Source organism: Peromyscus maniculatus, chromosome 6 (genome assembly GCF_049852395.1).
Source record: "Peromyscus maniculatus bairdii isolate BWxNUB_F1_BW_parent chromosome 6, HU_Pman_BW_mat_3.1, whole genome shotgun sequence".
Classification (NCBI taxonomy): Eukaryota; Metazoa; Chordata; class Mammalia; order Rodentia; family Cricetidae; genus Peromyscus; species Peromyscus maniculatus.
In genome coordinates, this window is record NC_134857.1 from 110,275,118 (window position 1) to 110,292,376 (window position 17,259).

The 17,259-nt window shown below is 41.8% G+C and overlaps 1 protein-coding gene across 1 annotated transcript in view; it reads left to right on the plus strand.

The window, feature by feature from the left end:
• Window positions 1–17,259, plus strand: part of Col25a1 (collagen type XXV alpha 1 chain) — a 402,845-nt gene that overhangs the window by 315,880 nt on the left and 69,706 nt on the right. Inside the window, exons 13-15 of the mRNA XM_006970377.4 lie at window positions 10,224–10,277; window positions 12,296–12,322; window positions 14,595–14,639. Of these exons, the coding sequence (XP_006970439.1) occupies window positions 10,224–10,277; window positions 12,296–12,322; window positions 14,595–14,639 (126 nt within the window). The remainder of the gene's footprint in view (window positions 1–10,223; window positions 10,278–12,295; window positions 12,323–14,594; window positions 14,640–17,259) is intronic.

A 17,259-nucleotide genomic window follows, 5' to 3' on the forward strand; every position in this document is an offset into this window, starting at 1 on the left:
AACAGTGACATGGTATTAAAATCTAACCCGGCTCCTTCTGGCATCAACTGTAAAGGAATACTAAGTGGTCTTCTATGAAAAGCGGGGGCCAGGGTAGTGCAGCGAGAAGAATGGTACCTCCTCGCCTGAGAGAGAATGCTCCATGTCTTTGTCTGGGCACACTATCAACATTCTTATAACTCTGGTATAAAAGACAGAGGCCATAGAGTGCTAGCTAGACAAGGTAACTGAAGTCAGTGATATTAATAGATGCTCAGTATCTCTAGTTATACTCACGTGTTTTAAGAGCCTCAGCACTTCGACTCAAACAAAGAGAAGAACCCCTTAAAGTCAACATAGGATGAAAATCAATATACAGAGTCACAAAGGAAGCTGGAATCTGCCTCTGAGTCCCGTGGCCTCCCCAGCCCACCTCCCATCCAGGAAAGAATGAGTAGAGAGAATGGTAGGACTTGGGGAACAGGAAAAAGGACACATCGCATATGGCTTCAGAAGTGCAGTCACCACTAGCTAGCATCTCCAGTCCTGGAGGTGACAGCCTGTGTTCTTGGAAGAATTCTTTCCTCGAGGGGTAGATTTATCCACAGAAGAAAGGACTGTGTGCGTTTATCTCCATGTCCCCTAATGACACAGGTCCCAGATTGTCATCCATGTCACATTGCCCATTCAACAGACTTCTAGCATCTTTTGTTGCCCACTCTGAGAGCTGGTTTCTCATACTTTGCACTGGTTTCCAGGAGCCAAAACCGGTCAGATGCCATACAAAACCCTATCAAAAATATGAACAGATGCTGCTAGTTGTATTGAACACAAAAATAAGTTTTGTAATTCTCATGTATAGATACTGTTGGTCAAAACTATAGTGAACATTTTACTTGTGTGCTATGATTGACCTGCACACAGGCAAACGCAACCCATGGACTCAGTTACACCCTGTTCCTGGAGAAGTGCTCCCTGGAGAAGTATGGCTACTTAAAGTATCATCATTAAACTGAAGAAGCATTTAGCAGAATTTATGGAAGTTTCTACAGTTTTGTTAGAATATTTGGACATCAGCTCTTTAAAAATCTATACTTATAATAGGTGTTATTTTAAACCCCTTATTTTTCTTTTCTTTCACATTTACCTTACTTGGCTCAAGCACAGTAAACTCTTTGCCAGAATAATTTGAGTAGCAATTAGTGCAAATGCCATGAAAAGAAATCTAGTAACAGATAAGTGGTACATGAAAGTCCCAGCATATGTATGTCTCAGCCGAAATCCTTTTCCTTTATCACCAGAAAAGAGTGTCAACTGTTTGCATGATTAAAAGCAAATTATTTTTGCTGTGAAAGCTAGGATTTCTCAGAGTTCTGGGTCATAAGGATCCTTGCCAAAGCAAGAAGAGCATAGATGATCTTAGCCACTATAGTTTTCAAAGGCTTTTTTAGATCATATTTTTTTAAGTTTAAAACATAATGTAAAAAATTGAGACCAATGTGTCATCAATGAATCTACCCCGGATAGCTGTGTGGTTTTTAAGTGGCATTAAATTTTCATTAGCTTGTAGCCATGGTATTTGGAATGCTGTTTCATCTCTTACCCAGGAGTCTCATAGTTCTTAGCTGACATTCGTCTTCACAAAATACTTCTAATGGCATTTTTTATTGTAAGTATATTTAGAGAACAGATAAATGGAAGCTTCCAGGCTTGCAAAGGTCAAACCATTGACTCAAGTCTACACAATTAAACCACACAGTGAACCCAATATTTTGTGCTTGATTCAGTCAGTGTAACCATTAAACACAATGTCTTTCTTGTTTCAATCTTTTTAAAAGAAGGATTAGGCCTAAAGATGTAGGTCAGCAATAAATGTATGCTTGTCATGTGTGCAGCTAAGATTCTGTCTCTAGCAACTCCCAACTTTGAATTAAATTCTTGAAGGATTTCATTATGTTGTAGGTCTATTTGCTATAGCCTAAAAGTTTCCTGTAGCAGAACTTGCCAGTGAGCTATTTAATTGTGACTTTTTATAGTTGTCCAATAAGTAAAAATAGTAAGGAAAAGAAATGACTGATTTCTGATTCCAGATTCGTTAATGGTTCATGGAAATTATCTTATAATAATTTACTCTTTGCATTGGTTAACGGTGGGAATGGAATTACATTTATTACATTTCCTGTCTTCTTAGAGATTATGAAAGCTAGAATCCTAAGAACCTAAGACCACTGTTCCTATAGTTACCATGGTAACACTCATCCTTCCTTGTTCGCATCTTCATTTACCCATTACTCATTCTTCCATAAGATCACTACATCCTTGAGTGTGCTTTATAGTCTCAAACATTCCATATACTGCTCACTCTACTCTTGAATTGACTTCTCATTTGGTTCAACTTGTTAAATGAAACTAAATATAACCCTGTCTTTTATATAATTAATTTTAAATCTCTTTAGAGGAAAATATAAAGCTAGTTGAAAGTAGTCTACTTCTTTGCTATAGAGTGATACCTTTTTCCAAACCACTGCTCCCCTTCGACTTCTTATAAGCATATTACTCCAAAATTGAATGCAATTGTCAGTCTCATAGATGGAAACATTGGAACAAAGGAGAATAAGCAGTTAAGGGATTGATTGGCAAAGGGAGAGAGGAGAAGCTCCTCACAAGCTGTTTTGCAAAACAGAATGACCAGACTGACGTATCTGAATGAATTGTGTTATCATGAAGCCCATTTACCTGACATCTCATTTTAAAAGAGTGCGTTTTATGGACGAGAACACAGAAGTCTTGGCTCACTAGAGCTGGTTATATTGCATATATAATTTGTAAAAGCCCCTCCCTCATCAACTGCAGCACTCAAGAGAATGGCCCCTGCACCTTGCCTGGGCAACACAGTAGAGCTGGCCCTGAAGGTGTAAGTGTGGGAGAGCCAACCCTGAGGATTGGAAAGTAGGAAAACTGGCCCCGCCCCTTGCTCGTCATGGGTGAACTAGCCAGGGCAATGCTGGAGAGCTCCCCCTGGTGGTGAAGACAGGGGAGAGCTGGTGGACTGACCAACCCTGCAACTACCCAGGCCCAGAAGCAGGGTTATGAGTTGGCCCACCCCAACATCTACCCCATCTATGATCTCGTGGAGCACGTGAAGAGACCAGTTCTGCAGACCCAAAGCTGTATCTCCATGACACAGGGCAACAACATGATATCCAAGAGGAGTCTCAGTGAAGGCCCAGCACCGATAATGTAGCAGAAACCAAAGGCCTCGAACCAGACCGATGACTCTTTGCAATGAACAATTTCAAGTAAAGATGTATGGACAGAAGGGTTACTGTGTGACACTGTGTCACACTACAGCTTCTACAGTGAGATTTTTCCCTTCTTTTTCCCTCCTCAATTGTTATTTTATTTTGTGGGGAGGCTGCAAAGGCAGAGGCATATACAAAAGGACAAGGAAATGAATGGAATCAAGATATAGGATGTGAAAGACACAAAACATAGATAAAAATGAAGTTTTTAAAAAAGAACAACACTATAAGAAAGACATTAGCTGGGTATTTTAAGAAGAAAAAGATTTTCAAGGGCATATTCTGCTGCAAGGTCTAAGACAGTGGTTCTCAAACTTCCTAATGCTACAACCCTTTAACACAGTTTCTCATGGTGTGGTGACCCCCAGCCATTATTATGTTGCTGCTTCATCACTGTAATTGTGCTAGTGTTATGAATCATAATGCAAATATATCTGATATGTGACCCCTGTGAAAGGATCGGTCTAGCGCAAAGGGGTCACAACCCACAGGTTGAGAACCTTTGGTCTAAGCAGTGTCAGGTACCCAGTATAAGAATACAGACGTTTCTTTAAGCCACATAAACTGGAAAGTCCAGCACAGTGCGGGCTTTGGCTCTGCCTGCTTTGGCGTCTGAAGCTTTAAGCTGAGATCCACTTGCCCTCATCTCTCATCTTTGTCGCTTTTTCCTGCTCTGAGGCAGGAGGTGGCTGGGGCTTCACTCTTTTCTGTCATATTTGCATCTGTGGAGTAAAGTGTCATTCCCCCATACATGCAACAATAGACAGCGCTCCTTACGACTGGGTAGGTCAAGGTCCCCCTCTCATTCCCCACATGGTGGATGACCATGGCCTTTGATTGTTGAAACTCCTCCGATGGTGTCAGTCCGATCAGAAGTTTCTCTGAACCTAGATGACCTAATTTATAGGACTTACGTAACATGGGGTTTTAGCTGATTTCTCCCAGTTCTAAGAAACTCTTCCACTGCATACAACCCATTTAGTCTGGATCACCATTTTGTCTTCTCACGTCATCTTCCACAAGAGTGTGTGCAAAGAACAACTTTTTCACATGCAGAAAAAAAGCTCCCTGCAGCAGTGTGCTCTCTGGGTGGTTTCGGGTCACATTTGCTCTTTTCCAGGTTGTTTTAAAAAGGAAATTCTGGATAGGGCTTCTGTTAGGTAAGCAGTATCCTCCTCCTAGCCTCTTTTATCTACAAGATCATTTCCCAGGTACCAGGATGCCTGCCTCATGTGTCCTGACCCTGTTTCCAGGGTCCACACTGGTCTCTTCCCTAGCCCACATTCCCAAGTGTGAGCACACAGGATGGGGGAAACAATGGAGTAGCTACAGGGGTCCCCAGTGTGCCCAGCTTGCAGAGCTCACAGGCTGGCTATTGGTATGTAATCACCAAGACTCTTGCCAGTGAGAACCAAGAGCTGGGAAAGAGAAGGGAGGGAAAAGGAAGAGGGAGCTTTCATGTGGGCAGTAATAGGGGATGTACTCCCAACCAAATCTTCAAATTGCATTACTGTGCTCAAGACAAACAATGCCTCTCCTGTATGTAAATTGTACCCATATAAATGTAATCCAGCCGTGTTGGGTGACCTCCTAAACACTTATCTCTTTGCCTTCTAGTACTGTTTTCCAAATTGTTTTGCACACATGCCTCTCTGAATTAGCACCATAGGAACCTAAGATATTGATGAGCAGACTTATTCCAAAACTAGCCCATGCTGAGATTTGTTAATCTACTGTGACTTATTATACATCTTTAGATATTTGTAATTTTTAGACGTTTATCATTTTTTCCCTTAAGCTTGCTAGGTTTTCTTTAGTTATTATTTCAATCAGCTTAAGGGCCATGTCCACAAATGATCCAAAGCAGCATATTTGTATTTAATTCCTGGCTGGCATACCTGTCTGCTTTTCTACTAATTAATATCATATTGCCACAGAGGACTGAGACTCTGATTTGATGGGAGAAGTTTACTTATGGGATAAACGAGACAGAACTCCCCCACAGGGATGCCCCGTCCTCTGATGCAGAACCAAATCTAATTGTCCAGGATGAGCTTTCTGGTTTTCCTTTCGTCATGTTCTAAAGGCTTCTCTGCCTCCAGGAAATGCAAATGGAAATAACAGGTGTGTCGGGTGTCGAGTAGAAGCTAAAAACAGTCCAGACTGGTCCAGACTGAAGCTGAATTCCCGGATGGTCTGGGAGGGAGGAGGAAAGTGAGATGGAAGAGGAAGAAATGAGAAGCCAGTGAGACCAAGACAGACCATGCCTGTGACAAGTGGGTCCTCACCAGCGCCTGAAGGAGACAGCTGATAGAGACTAAGGATGAGGAATTAGCCAACATGGTTGAATTTGGGGAAATCAGGGATAATGTGCAAAATATACGAACTAGAGCAGCCAAGCTTCAACTCCGGAATTTGGGTTCGAAGCAAAATTTAATCCAATCCCCGAGGAATAAAGATTTACAGGTGACATCTATGGTCCAACAACAAGGAATGGTAGTAATATTAAATCTTATAAGGAACGAGGGAGCATTGATTCCAGCCCCACACTTTATAGAAAACATGCTAAGCCCTGTAGAAGTCCAGGAGATCTGCCCTGTGTCTTAGACCTTACACAGAAATATTTGGAGCCAACTGGATACTTCCCTAATGCTAATCCAATGTTTAATGCTAAGAATGAAACATGGTAAATTGAATGAGTTTTTGGATACAAGCTGCTCAATTACAAAAAAAAAAAAGCAAGATTGGGAATGGGTGACTTTGATTCTACCTTACAGCTGACTCTTTGCTGTTCTTTGCCTCTCAGACACTTACTTGCCCACTCTGAGAATGTTTAGTTTTAGCCTTACACACACACACACACACACACACACACACACACACACACACACACACTCACACACTCCCACGCCCATGCACACCCCTACCATTTGCAGTTCTAGAAGCCAAGGCCATGTTGGACCTACCACCTTTCCATCTAATACCTGATCTTTGTTCCTTAAAGTATTCTTCTTCTCCTAGTTGGATGAAAATAGTAGTCTTTTTAAATGTTTTTTAAATATTTATTTATTTATTTTATGTATGAGTGCTCTATCTGCATATATACCTTTATGTCAGAAGAGGCCATCAGATGATAGATGGCTGTGAGCCACCATGTGGTTGCTGGGAATTGAACTCAGGTCCTCTGGAAGAGCAGCCAGTGCTCTTAACTGCTGAGCCATTTCTCCAGCCCCAAAATAGTACAGTCTTGAAAGGAAATAATGGTTATAACATGATGAATGTGAAATTATGTCATACTAAAAACATAAAGCTATGACTCATTTTCAGTTCCCACTGATAGACTGGAAAACTACTGTGACTGAGGTAGTGGTGAGCACTATTTCAGCTAAATGACCTCCTGGCCGCAGCACTCACCTCTGTGAGAAAACTGTATCCCCTTCTGTCCCTCAGGATTTGACCTTACAGCTGAGTAGCTGTAGCTGATATGATTATAAGAGCCTTGAGTGATCTTTTATGGTAGCATTCTCAAAAGAATTTAGTTTCAAACAAAATGAAAGTGACAAGCCATCCTGAAAAGTCAGTTCAGCTTACCTGCAGTTTAAATATGGAAGTGAGTGATGTCCCAGGGATCACCTTAAAATTTCCATTAGAGCTGGGCTGTGGTGGTGCACGCCTTTAATCCCAGCACTTGGGAGGCACAGAGGCAGGCGGATCTCTGTGACTTCGAGGCTAGCCTGGTCTACAAAGCGAGTTCCAGGAAAAGGCGCAAAGCTACACAGAGAAACCCTGTCTCAAAAAACAAAAAACAAACAAACAAAAAATCTATTAGAGTAGAGAAAACCCTTGGGTTAGATGTCCCCTAATGTTTTACTTTATTACTGTCCATAGATTGCCCATGGTGTTTAGAAATAGGAAAGAGATGGGTAAGCTGCCCAACAACCTTGAGACTAGTTCACACACACACCAAAAATAAATAGGAAAAAGTCACAAAAATAATTAAAGTTGTAATGTCTAATTCTGACAAAGCTGTGGATAATTTTTTTAAAGAATGGATGCCTACAAAAGAACAAAAGGGGGCACTGGAGAGATGGCCCAGCAGTTAAGAGCACTTGATGCTTTTGAAGTTTGCTTCCCAGCACCCCTATGGCTGGGGGAAGGGGGGGAATAGGTGGACAGAGGTAGTGTTTCACATCCACCTGTAGCTCAGATCTGGGGGGGGGTCTAGCACCCTCTTCTGGCCTCTGTGGGTATAGGCACTCACATGGTGCCCACAGATACATGCACACAAAAACTCAGCCCCTTTAGAAAGCCATTTAGAAGCAGGCAGTTGGTGCCTTAAAATTTTCCCAGTGTGGCTACAAAATAAATACAGGGAATTTTTCATAATTAAAGAACTTGTTAGAAAAATATGAGTGTATTTTACAGATACTTATTTTAAACAACTTGAGTATTCAGCAATGTGGAATTGAGTGAAAAACTGGTCACACCTGACTCTAATAGAGGCTAATCAAACTACTCATAAGACAATCATGAGTGCCCCGTAGAAACAAATCCAGTGGCCTGGTGATAAAAACTCATAACATTACACTGTGGGACATGCTAATAGCTGCTTAGAAATATATAACTGTGAGTTAAAAAAGACTATGGAAACAGGACAGCGTCAAAGTCATTCCCACAGAGAGGTTATGAGTCTGGTTTCTTAGTTTCATCTTCTGTTGAAGGTTCTTTTTAGTAATAGGAACAAGAGAGAGAAAGAGCCCAGCTTTTAGTCCCTTGGGATTCATATGTTGAGGAAAACATTACACAGCCACCTAAGCGATACTTTCCTTCCCCACTTCAGATCTCAGCAGGAGCTTTTCCCGGATCCAGGGCTTTAACCATGTTTTATTGAAATGGCTCGGCTACCATGGTTATTCTTTGAAAGTCAAACAGTTTACATTGTTCCCTGCAGCATCCTCTCTGTGCACTACACCATGAGTTAGGATCTTAGAGCATCCTGTCTCCAGGTCTTTGAAGGCAGCCTCGGGAGCTCTTTTCTGTTTGTGTAGTGAATGATGGTCCTCATTCAGGGCAGATTCTGTTTCCGAGTTCTTGCCCTTTGTTATGTCCAAACGGCATATCAAAACTTCCCCATAATGTCCTTCATTATTGGAAGTCAACTATTTTGTCCTCTTACCAAAGAAACTATGCAAGACCCAACAATTAGAATGTGACTTTATGCAGGATGTAGAATTTCTCCCAGCAGGTCAAGACTTCAGCAGTTACACTCCAGAACAAGAGTAAAATACTTTCTGCTAGGAGAAAGACACCACAAGCTACAACAGGCCTGGGTTATCTGGTAGCTACACACACATATCTTTCTGTAGGCTATATTTACCTCAGGGTTCTATGCCTTCTGGAAAGCCACTTGTAGATGGGATATATGAATCAAATGATGGAGAAAATATAAATCAATCTCTTCCCCCTCTCTTTTTATGTCTCTCTCGCATGTCTGTCTCTCCTATGTCTCTGTCTCTCTTTTTAGCAACTCTAAACTCTCATGCTCTCTCTCCGTTTCTCTCTCTCCATTTCTCTCTCTCTCTCTCTCTCTCTCTCTCTCTCTCTCTCTCTCTCTCTCTCTCTCTCTTTCTCTCTCTCCCTCCCTCCCTCCCTCCCTCCCTCCCTCCCTCCCTCCCTCCCTCTCTCCCTCTCTCCACTCAGCCTCTTGGGTTCAACAGGTGAGAGTTATTGCCACCAAGCCTGACGACCTGAGTTTGATACTGGGAACTCATATAATAGGAGAGATCCAATTCCCTCAAGTTGTCCTCTAACTTCTACACATATGATTTGGCCTGTGCATGCACGCATACACATAGTGAGATAAATAGATAAAATGTGAAAAGAAAAATATTTGTCATTAATGTACATGGTTTTGAATCTGAAAAAAATTAAAAAATGACCCCAGGTTACTTGGGAAACAGTTCTCAAAATGAATTAAATGTGTAGGGAACCCCAAACTGCTCTTAAAATAAACATTGTCTTTAAGAAATCAACTAAGGAGCAGCCTTACTTTTCTCTGTGGAAAGAAGAAAGCTGTCTAGAGGCCAATCAGATGGTGAAGGACACTGGGAATGTCTCATAGATGGAAATTAAATTATGATGGACAGAAGTATGAGCCACTTGGGAACATCATAAGGGGACATGGTGTCTTTTGTTTATGGGCACTTCCCAGGGCTTGGACTTTTTTGTTATTGTTTCTGTTTCATTTTCGTTTCCCTTTTTGGAAAATACTCTCTGGTCAGAAAGGATGGTATGTACTACCATCCTCCTGAAATGGGGACATTCTCTAGCCCAGCAGCCATTACCTTTCTCATAAAAGCTGATCATTCAGTAAAACCAAGATGAGTAAGACTGGTTGTTTTAAATACTTTTACAACACCACTGTAAACCATTTTTATAAAGCCTTTTTTAACTTTTGCTTTTGTATCAAATGTGTATTAGCAGATTAGGTAGGTGTTCAAGGATATGTATTTTCAAAATAAACTTAAAGTAACATTTACAGATGTCTAATAAGAAAAATCTAATGATTTAGTCTTTATTTAACTGAACTGATAGATCGCTTTAAAGTTCTCCACCAAGACAGTTTATCATTGCCAAGCGACCCTTATCCTTTCAACAGATACTAGTTGGATGGTACCCAGAACCATATTAACTATTAGCCCTACTGATAACTCACTTCAGCTTTCTTAGTGGTGAAAAGACTACACAAAGAAAATTAATCCAGTTGAGTACTTTGTCCTCAAGCATGTAAAAATTTGAACCGCACTGGAACTAATTATTCTAGTAATTACTTACTCTCTGGTTTTCTAGCACATTCTAGGATGGCCAGCAACTCCTCTCATTATCTCCACAATGTTCTAGGTTGGTTGGTTTTGATTAGTAATGTATACTTTCTATTTTGAGGGTGAGCCTGGATCACCTGGAGCGGCAGGGCAAAGTGGACTCCCGGGACCAAAGGTTGGTACAGATAAAGCCAAGCACAGTCATCCACTGCATGGTTTCTACACAGTTTTAAGCTGTCAGGATTTGTTAAGCTATTTTCTGGTTGTAGTTGGGTAGACGTTTTTGTCAGTGGTATAATACTCAGTCATAGAACTTTGTAACTAATGACTACATTATGCTTACAATTGTCATTAACATTAGACATGCAGAAAAGAAATAGGATGTGACTGTCTAAAATGTTTCTTGTGGGGCTGGGGAGATGGCTAAGCAGTTAAGAGCACCTGGTGCTCGGGTTCAAATCTTGGTACTCACAGCTCATGACCCTCTGTAAGTAATTCCAGTCCCAGAGGACCCAATGCCCTCTTCTAGCCTCCAAGGATACCAGGCTCACAAAGTACACAGATATACATGTAAGAAAAACACCTATAATTTTAAAAATATATATATTTCTTGTGGGGTAATCAAATAGCATAAGAAAGCTCTCAAAATGACCACTGTCATTTTACCCCTTAATAAGTTGTGAAAACATAGGTCATGTTCATACTGCCCCAACTGTACATATTAGCAAGCCCCACTACAGATGATGTTCCCAGAGCCATGACGGCTTTTCCTCAAGGTTTGGCCACCTTCAGTTTCTATACAACATGACTAGTTAGTCAGACAAAGAACAGAAGAAAGATGTGGTATGTTTAGAATTTAAAAATGGATATAGTTTGAATTACTAAATAGGGAAAAAATGTAATGAGGATTTTTTTTTTTGGATTGCCTGTTTTCTTGGTTTCTTGAAGAACAAATGAATCTGTTAAATCAAAAAAGATTGGTGACAGTTCAGTTTAAACCAAGCAGGCAGACAAATCCCAAATCCTTTGATGAGTGAACACCCCTTGAAGTACAAAACTCATGTGTAATCCCATCAGCTGTGCTGGGGTGAGTCTGAACCCACAGATGTCTGTCAACTGATTTTACATGCCATGCTGCTATTTAGGTACTGGGGACAGGCCTAAAATGCGTGGACCTGCCCCTTTTTGTCCTGGAGAAGAAAGATAATATTCCTTCCGGGAATCCAGCCCTCTCCTGTCTTCTCCCCTTTCTTGCACTTTACTAAGAAGCCCGATGGTGGGAGTTAATTCTTGATGAGTACTCACAGTACTGTTCCTGTGCTGGCTGGCGATGCAGCCACCAGGACGGATGCTGAGTGGTGAAGGTCACCAGAAAAGCAGAAAGCCAGGGGGTCAGGTTGATTTCCAGAGAATGAAAAGAACTTTGTCTCCAAACTGACTTCTAGCTTGGGTTCTTTTACTTTGGCTTTCTTTTTCTCCACAATAATCTCCTTAAGACATTTTAAGCAGTCTGGTCTCATGGCAATGCTTACTCAAGCTCCCCATCAGGAAATTTCATCATAAGATGTATGTACTTTAAAACATCTATTGTCCCCTGCCCTGTCCTAGAGAAAGTGGAAAATGCAGTTCTCTTCAGAGAGCAGTTTCCTATTTCAAGCCCTGGTTTTCTTGGTCATCATTTCTAGGAGGAACCTCCCTCACTAAGGCTGCTCCATTCTGGTATCTTGGTTACAGAACTGATGATCTTGTCGAGGGGTGGCAGTGCTGCATTGAGGGTTTATGATCATATCCACAATTGCAGAGCTGTACCAGGGTCAGCCCTGAAATACCCATGCATCAGGACATGCTTCAAGACAGCTTTATGGAAGGACATGCTAACCCACCATATTGATTTTGAGTTTGCCACACTGTGTTCCCCCTTAGTGTCCCAGTCCACTCCTGGGTGACCTTATCTACTGCACATATTATTATCCTTATAGAAGTAAGGACTTAAGATTAAAGTTGGTATTGGTATCTGGACCCAATTCCTCTGGATATTTTTGCAACTTGTTTTCATGTAGAAACTAAGGCCAAAATAGACAATGCACTTTATAATTCACCTAGTGCATTCAGCATGTGTTCAGTACCCGCTTTGTTTGCTCCTGCTCTATTAGCTCTTCATTAATGTCTCTCCATCTCTGTTTTGGTGCTCAGGGCGAGCCTGGAAAAGAAGGAGAAAAGGTAAGAATAGTTCTGCGTTGTTTATCACCCCCTTCTCCAGAGCTACACTCCAACTGAACTAGATGCGTGAGAGGATCGATGGTGGATAGACGCACAGATGGATGGACAGATAGAAGTAGAGATTGGGGAAGATTAATTTGCCCATCTTTCAGACTGTCAAGTAGGGAAAGAGAAAATATGGTTTTATCTTCCATATAATTTTTGAATTGGGGGTTGGAAGGAAGGAGAGAAGAGCAAACGCTGCCTGCCAGGCTCACGGTGGCTTTCAGCAACCCCTAGCCCTGTAAAAACCCATTCTGCACACTTGCTAATGTCATGCCGATGCCTTCCTAAGCATCCACAGCTGTCTCTGCTGCTGCTGGGGACTCTGGGTCAAAGGTCAAAGGGATACAGATGTTTACCTGCAGTGACTGTCTAAAAGTGACCCCACAAAGAATCCCCATCAAAACCAGAAAAGGGAACAGATGGAGAGTCGGGGTTGCGTGTTAATCCCCGTTAGATGCCTCCGGTATTCCTTGCAGGCCTGTCTTAATAGTTTTCAAACTCCTACTGTGTATGGCTCTGTTTATACCCCAGGTTCCCTCTGCTAACTGCAGTGGAGTTTGGGGGTGTCTCTGAGCGGAGCGCTATATACTAGGATATGCTGTGATAGTCTTTCTAACAAACATCGTAACTCTACTTGCAAAAGAAGCTCATCAAAAGATCAGGAAAACAGTCCTCAATTTAACTGTATTTTCCTGCCTTGTAAAGCAGAAAGAAGGCAATGTTAGATTGGAAGAACAGCAAAATAGGGGTTAAAAGGCCATTCATGAAGGGACAGTCAATCTCTTTACTTCACAGCTACTCTGAGCCCCGTTTCCCAATAAGGAGATCGGTGTTCTAAGGGAGTTTTCAAGCAGATTTTTAAAAAGCGTGTGAGTGAGCCATCTCTCAACACTGCCTTAGAGCATGTGCTCTAAAGCAGTCAGTTCAGGGTAATTAACTTGAAATTAATTAGTCGTCATATAACTGGTTCATGTAGAAATTGGGGAGAGAGGGGGAGCGATGCCAGTGCCCATCTCCGGTTCATCAGATGGGGTGCTGCCCTCCCGGCCCACTGTACAGCCCAGGCAGGTTAAGTTCGTGCTCATTTGAAATGGTCAAAGGAACTTTGGAAAGGAAAGTGAGTATCTCTCTTCTACCTTCTCATTCTTGAGAAACTGCACCTGGTGGTTTCTCTCTTCAATTCTGTGGAAGTGTTGAAATGATAGAAAAGTGACCTCCTCTGAGCTAGAGAGAAGAGCAGCCCAGCATAGGAACGCCACAAACACCAAGGCACTGGGGTCTCCGACAGCAAAGACTAATTTTCAGAGTGTGCTGTCATGGTTTGAAATGCTGTGTACGGTACAGAACTTAGTTCTTACAGCTGCGTAGTGTATCCTCATCCTCACGTGACCCAGGAAAAACGCAGTGCAAAGAGCATCGCTTTGCCTGCTGAGTGCCAGTGCTGGACTCCGTTCTCCTGAATCTGTAATCCTTGGCATTTCCTCTCTAGCATGCTCCAAGGCTTAAAGGAAAGCATTCAGAGTTTAGCAGAGCAAAGCGCAGAGATAAAACGAAACCTTTCCCCCTTGCGTTGCCTCGTGGGTAGGAAGGAGATGTCATTGGACAAGTAGAGAAGTAACCAAAGAAGCACACATTCCCCTGACTCAGTTTACTGTGATTTGGAAGAGACGATATCTAATAAAAATATAAAAATTCCTTTTTCTGAATGCTGCCTACAGAGCCTCAAGTAGATAAATACTCAGTCCATAGGCCTTGGGGGCTGTGGCATTCGCTTGGAAGCCCGGGAGCCTTTGATTGGTTTGAAGACAGGTAGAATTTATGCAGCTTGTAGGGAAAAGAGCCGGCTTGCACAGCATGAAGAGGGCCCAGAAGTAGCAAACAGAAGTGCCATGGCATGCTGTGGGGAGGGACAGGACAGCCCTGCTGTGGGGAACTTTAGCCAGAGGGAAAGAGAGTGCAGAAGGGAAGCTGGTGTCCACATCAACCATGGGAAGTCTGGCAGAGACATCACCGCTTTGTGTTAACCCTGCGCTGTGTGAAGGTGCTCGGCCGTGTTCATGTAATAAAGGTAATTGTATTGGCGTCAGCCGGCTGGCCAAGCTCGTGGGCTCTGTGAACATTTACAGTGGGTTGTAACAAGAGTGTGTCCAAAGGAGAGTGCAAGAGAGGATGCTCTTTGCTTCAAGTCACCAGTAGGTGTAAGTGTATCACTTTGTCCTCTTCTCAGGGAGATGCTGGAGAAAATGGCCCCAAAGGTGACGCAGGTGAAAAGGTACAGTCTTGTGAAATACGGAAGGCTGTGTGCATGAGCATGAATATCACTGAATGTGTCTGAAGCTGGGAGATGTGGAAGACAGCCTAGAGAAACCTCTCAAGTTAGAAAAACAGTTCAGTATTTGACTTCTAAAAAGTGATTATTCCACATCCTAGCCACAAATTTAAATATTCTGAAAGCAAAATGGCCTGCCAAAAATTAGAAAATAAGTAAATTTCCAACAATAGGTCTCTCAGGCAATAAACACACTTATTCATGTGGCAGTGTGTCTTCAGAGGCCTGCCCTAGATTTAGAAGGAAGTGTGTTGGTGAGTGAGGACGAAATTGAAAAGTTTAATCTTAAGTTACTAGCACTCGATTGCAGTGTTTAGGTCAGTAACATTGGGTACCATGGCCCTTGCATTCTGCCTTCCCCCTCCTTGGTCTTTGGAACACTGATGAGCGTTTACAGCACACGCCTCCCTGTTCTGTCTCTGTTCCTCTCTCTTGTCCCACCAGTCCGTCATTACAGTGTTTGCTTGGGTTTGTATTTTACATCCCAGACACCATGGCACTGTGACATCAAAAGGATGTTTTCCTTCATCCATGTGATGTGCTCAGATTTGGAAAGAAAACTTTTAGAAGCTGAATAGAGAATCAGAGCGGATGGATTTCAGTGCACACCAAGCGAAGTAACTGATGAATGGGAGGATTATTCACTTAGGCTCACAGTTGAGAGAGAGACCGTTCCATTTTGAAAATTATGACTCTACAGATGGATAATGGTTAGTCATAAAAACATGCTCATAAAATAAATAGAAGCTTATCTTTCTCCATCTCATAAATATTAATACAAATATGGCATGGAGGTAGGAACAAATTAATGTCACTAAGTAGCAACTGTTTGTATTTGAGAAACAGTTTGGATTTAGGGTTAATTCTCAGTGTCTTGAGGAACAGGGTGTCTGGGCCTCAGCACCATTGACAGTGTGAACTGAATGATTCTTCGCTGTGGAGCTGGCAGGCAATTCCATGCGCTGTGACCTACCCTCCCATCCCTACTTCAGAACCCCTGCAGTAGGCGCATCTCTTTATCTTCCAAATGTCAAGACCGAGCCGTCCTCAAGTACGGCATGCAAGTATTTAGTGCATGCTCCTGACTGCTCTCAGATCAGGATTTGAACCCCTAGCTGTGTGAACCCAGAGGATGATGGTCCATTTAGCTTTCATCTTTTTGTCTAAATGCAGAGATAAGCCAGCTTGTTCTATAGATTAATATTTTAGGCTTTGTGGGCCACATAGTGTCCAGCACAACTCCGTGGTTCTGTGATTACAGCAGCTACAGACAGCATGCCAAAGAACCGAGTGGGGCCGGGTTCAAAAGGGATTTTGTTTCTGGGCCGGGTGACTTGGAGATTATGTGATTTGTGTGTATTTTGTAATATTGTTGTTGTTTTGATTATTTTTTTAACCATTTAAAAGTATAAAAGTAGGCTGGGAGGTGGTAGCACACGCCTTTAATCCCAGCACTCGGGAGGCAGAGGCAGGCAGATCTCTGTGAGTTTGAAGTCAGCCTGATCTACAGAGCGAGATCCAGGACAGACAGGCTCCAAAGCCACACAGAGAAACCTTGTCTCAAATAAATAAGTAAGTAAATAAATAAATAAATAAGGCCATGCTTGGCCCAGTCTTGGAAGTATCCAGCAAGACTTAACTACAGTAGCCAACCTTTGCTTAAAACAAAGGAAATATTGTACACAGAAGGCAGCTTCTTCAAACAACAACACAATATATCAAATTTAAACTGCACCTATGTGAATTTTAATAGAGCGTTTTATGTCTTAGAGAGTGGATTTTTTTTTTTTAACTCCGTTTTTGGAACATAGGCCAGTAATGGTTTCTTTGCTCACACAGGTTTTGAAATTTAATTTTGTAACAGTAAAACAATGTTTTTCCTTGAAAGGACCCAAGTGTCTCAAAGGAATGTCGTTTTTGCTTTATTCATAATGCAAATCAGTTACCATACGGACTCACACATCATAAACTCTCAATAAATACTAACTTTTCCTACCATGTGGAAATTGAAATCAACGACATGGTTGTTTTTCTTTTCTTTTCTTTTTTTTATCAAAAAATTTTATTGCTCAGCTGAAATTAAGTACAAGAAATGCCTCAGTTAAAGCGGAAATCGTTTCTATAAACTTTCAATGGGTCTAAGCAGGGATTGTAAATAGCGATCTGTACTGTGTATACTATGTAATCTGACCCACAGCATTCATTCCGAGAATGTAGTAATTGGAATATCATTTTTGATGTGTTTTTTAAACATTTCCTGCTCCTGTCTTATAATTTGTTTCCAGCATGTCGGAAACACTCTTCTTGTGGCCTTTGTCTTCAGTATGTGAAACCCATTCATCACTTTCCAACTTCGAGGGGTAAAATAAAAAAAATTTTAAAGCCTTTTTTCTGCTATTGATGTAGTAAATTACGTCATTGACTGATTCACTTTAATGGATTTTTTTTCCTTTTGATCCAACTCAGTGCATTCGGATGGTAAAGCAATCTGAGGCTTTCCAGGCTGGTCATCTGGAAATGCTGGGAGCTATAAAACCACTGACTGGGCCAGGGCTTCTCTGTG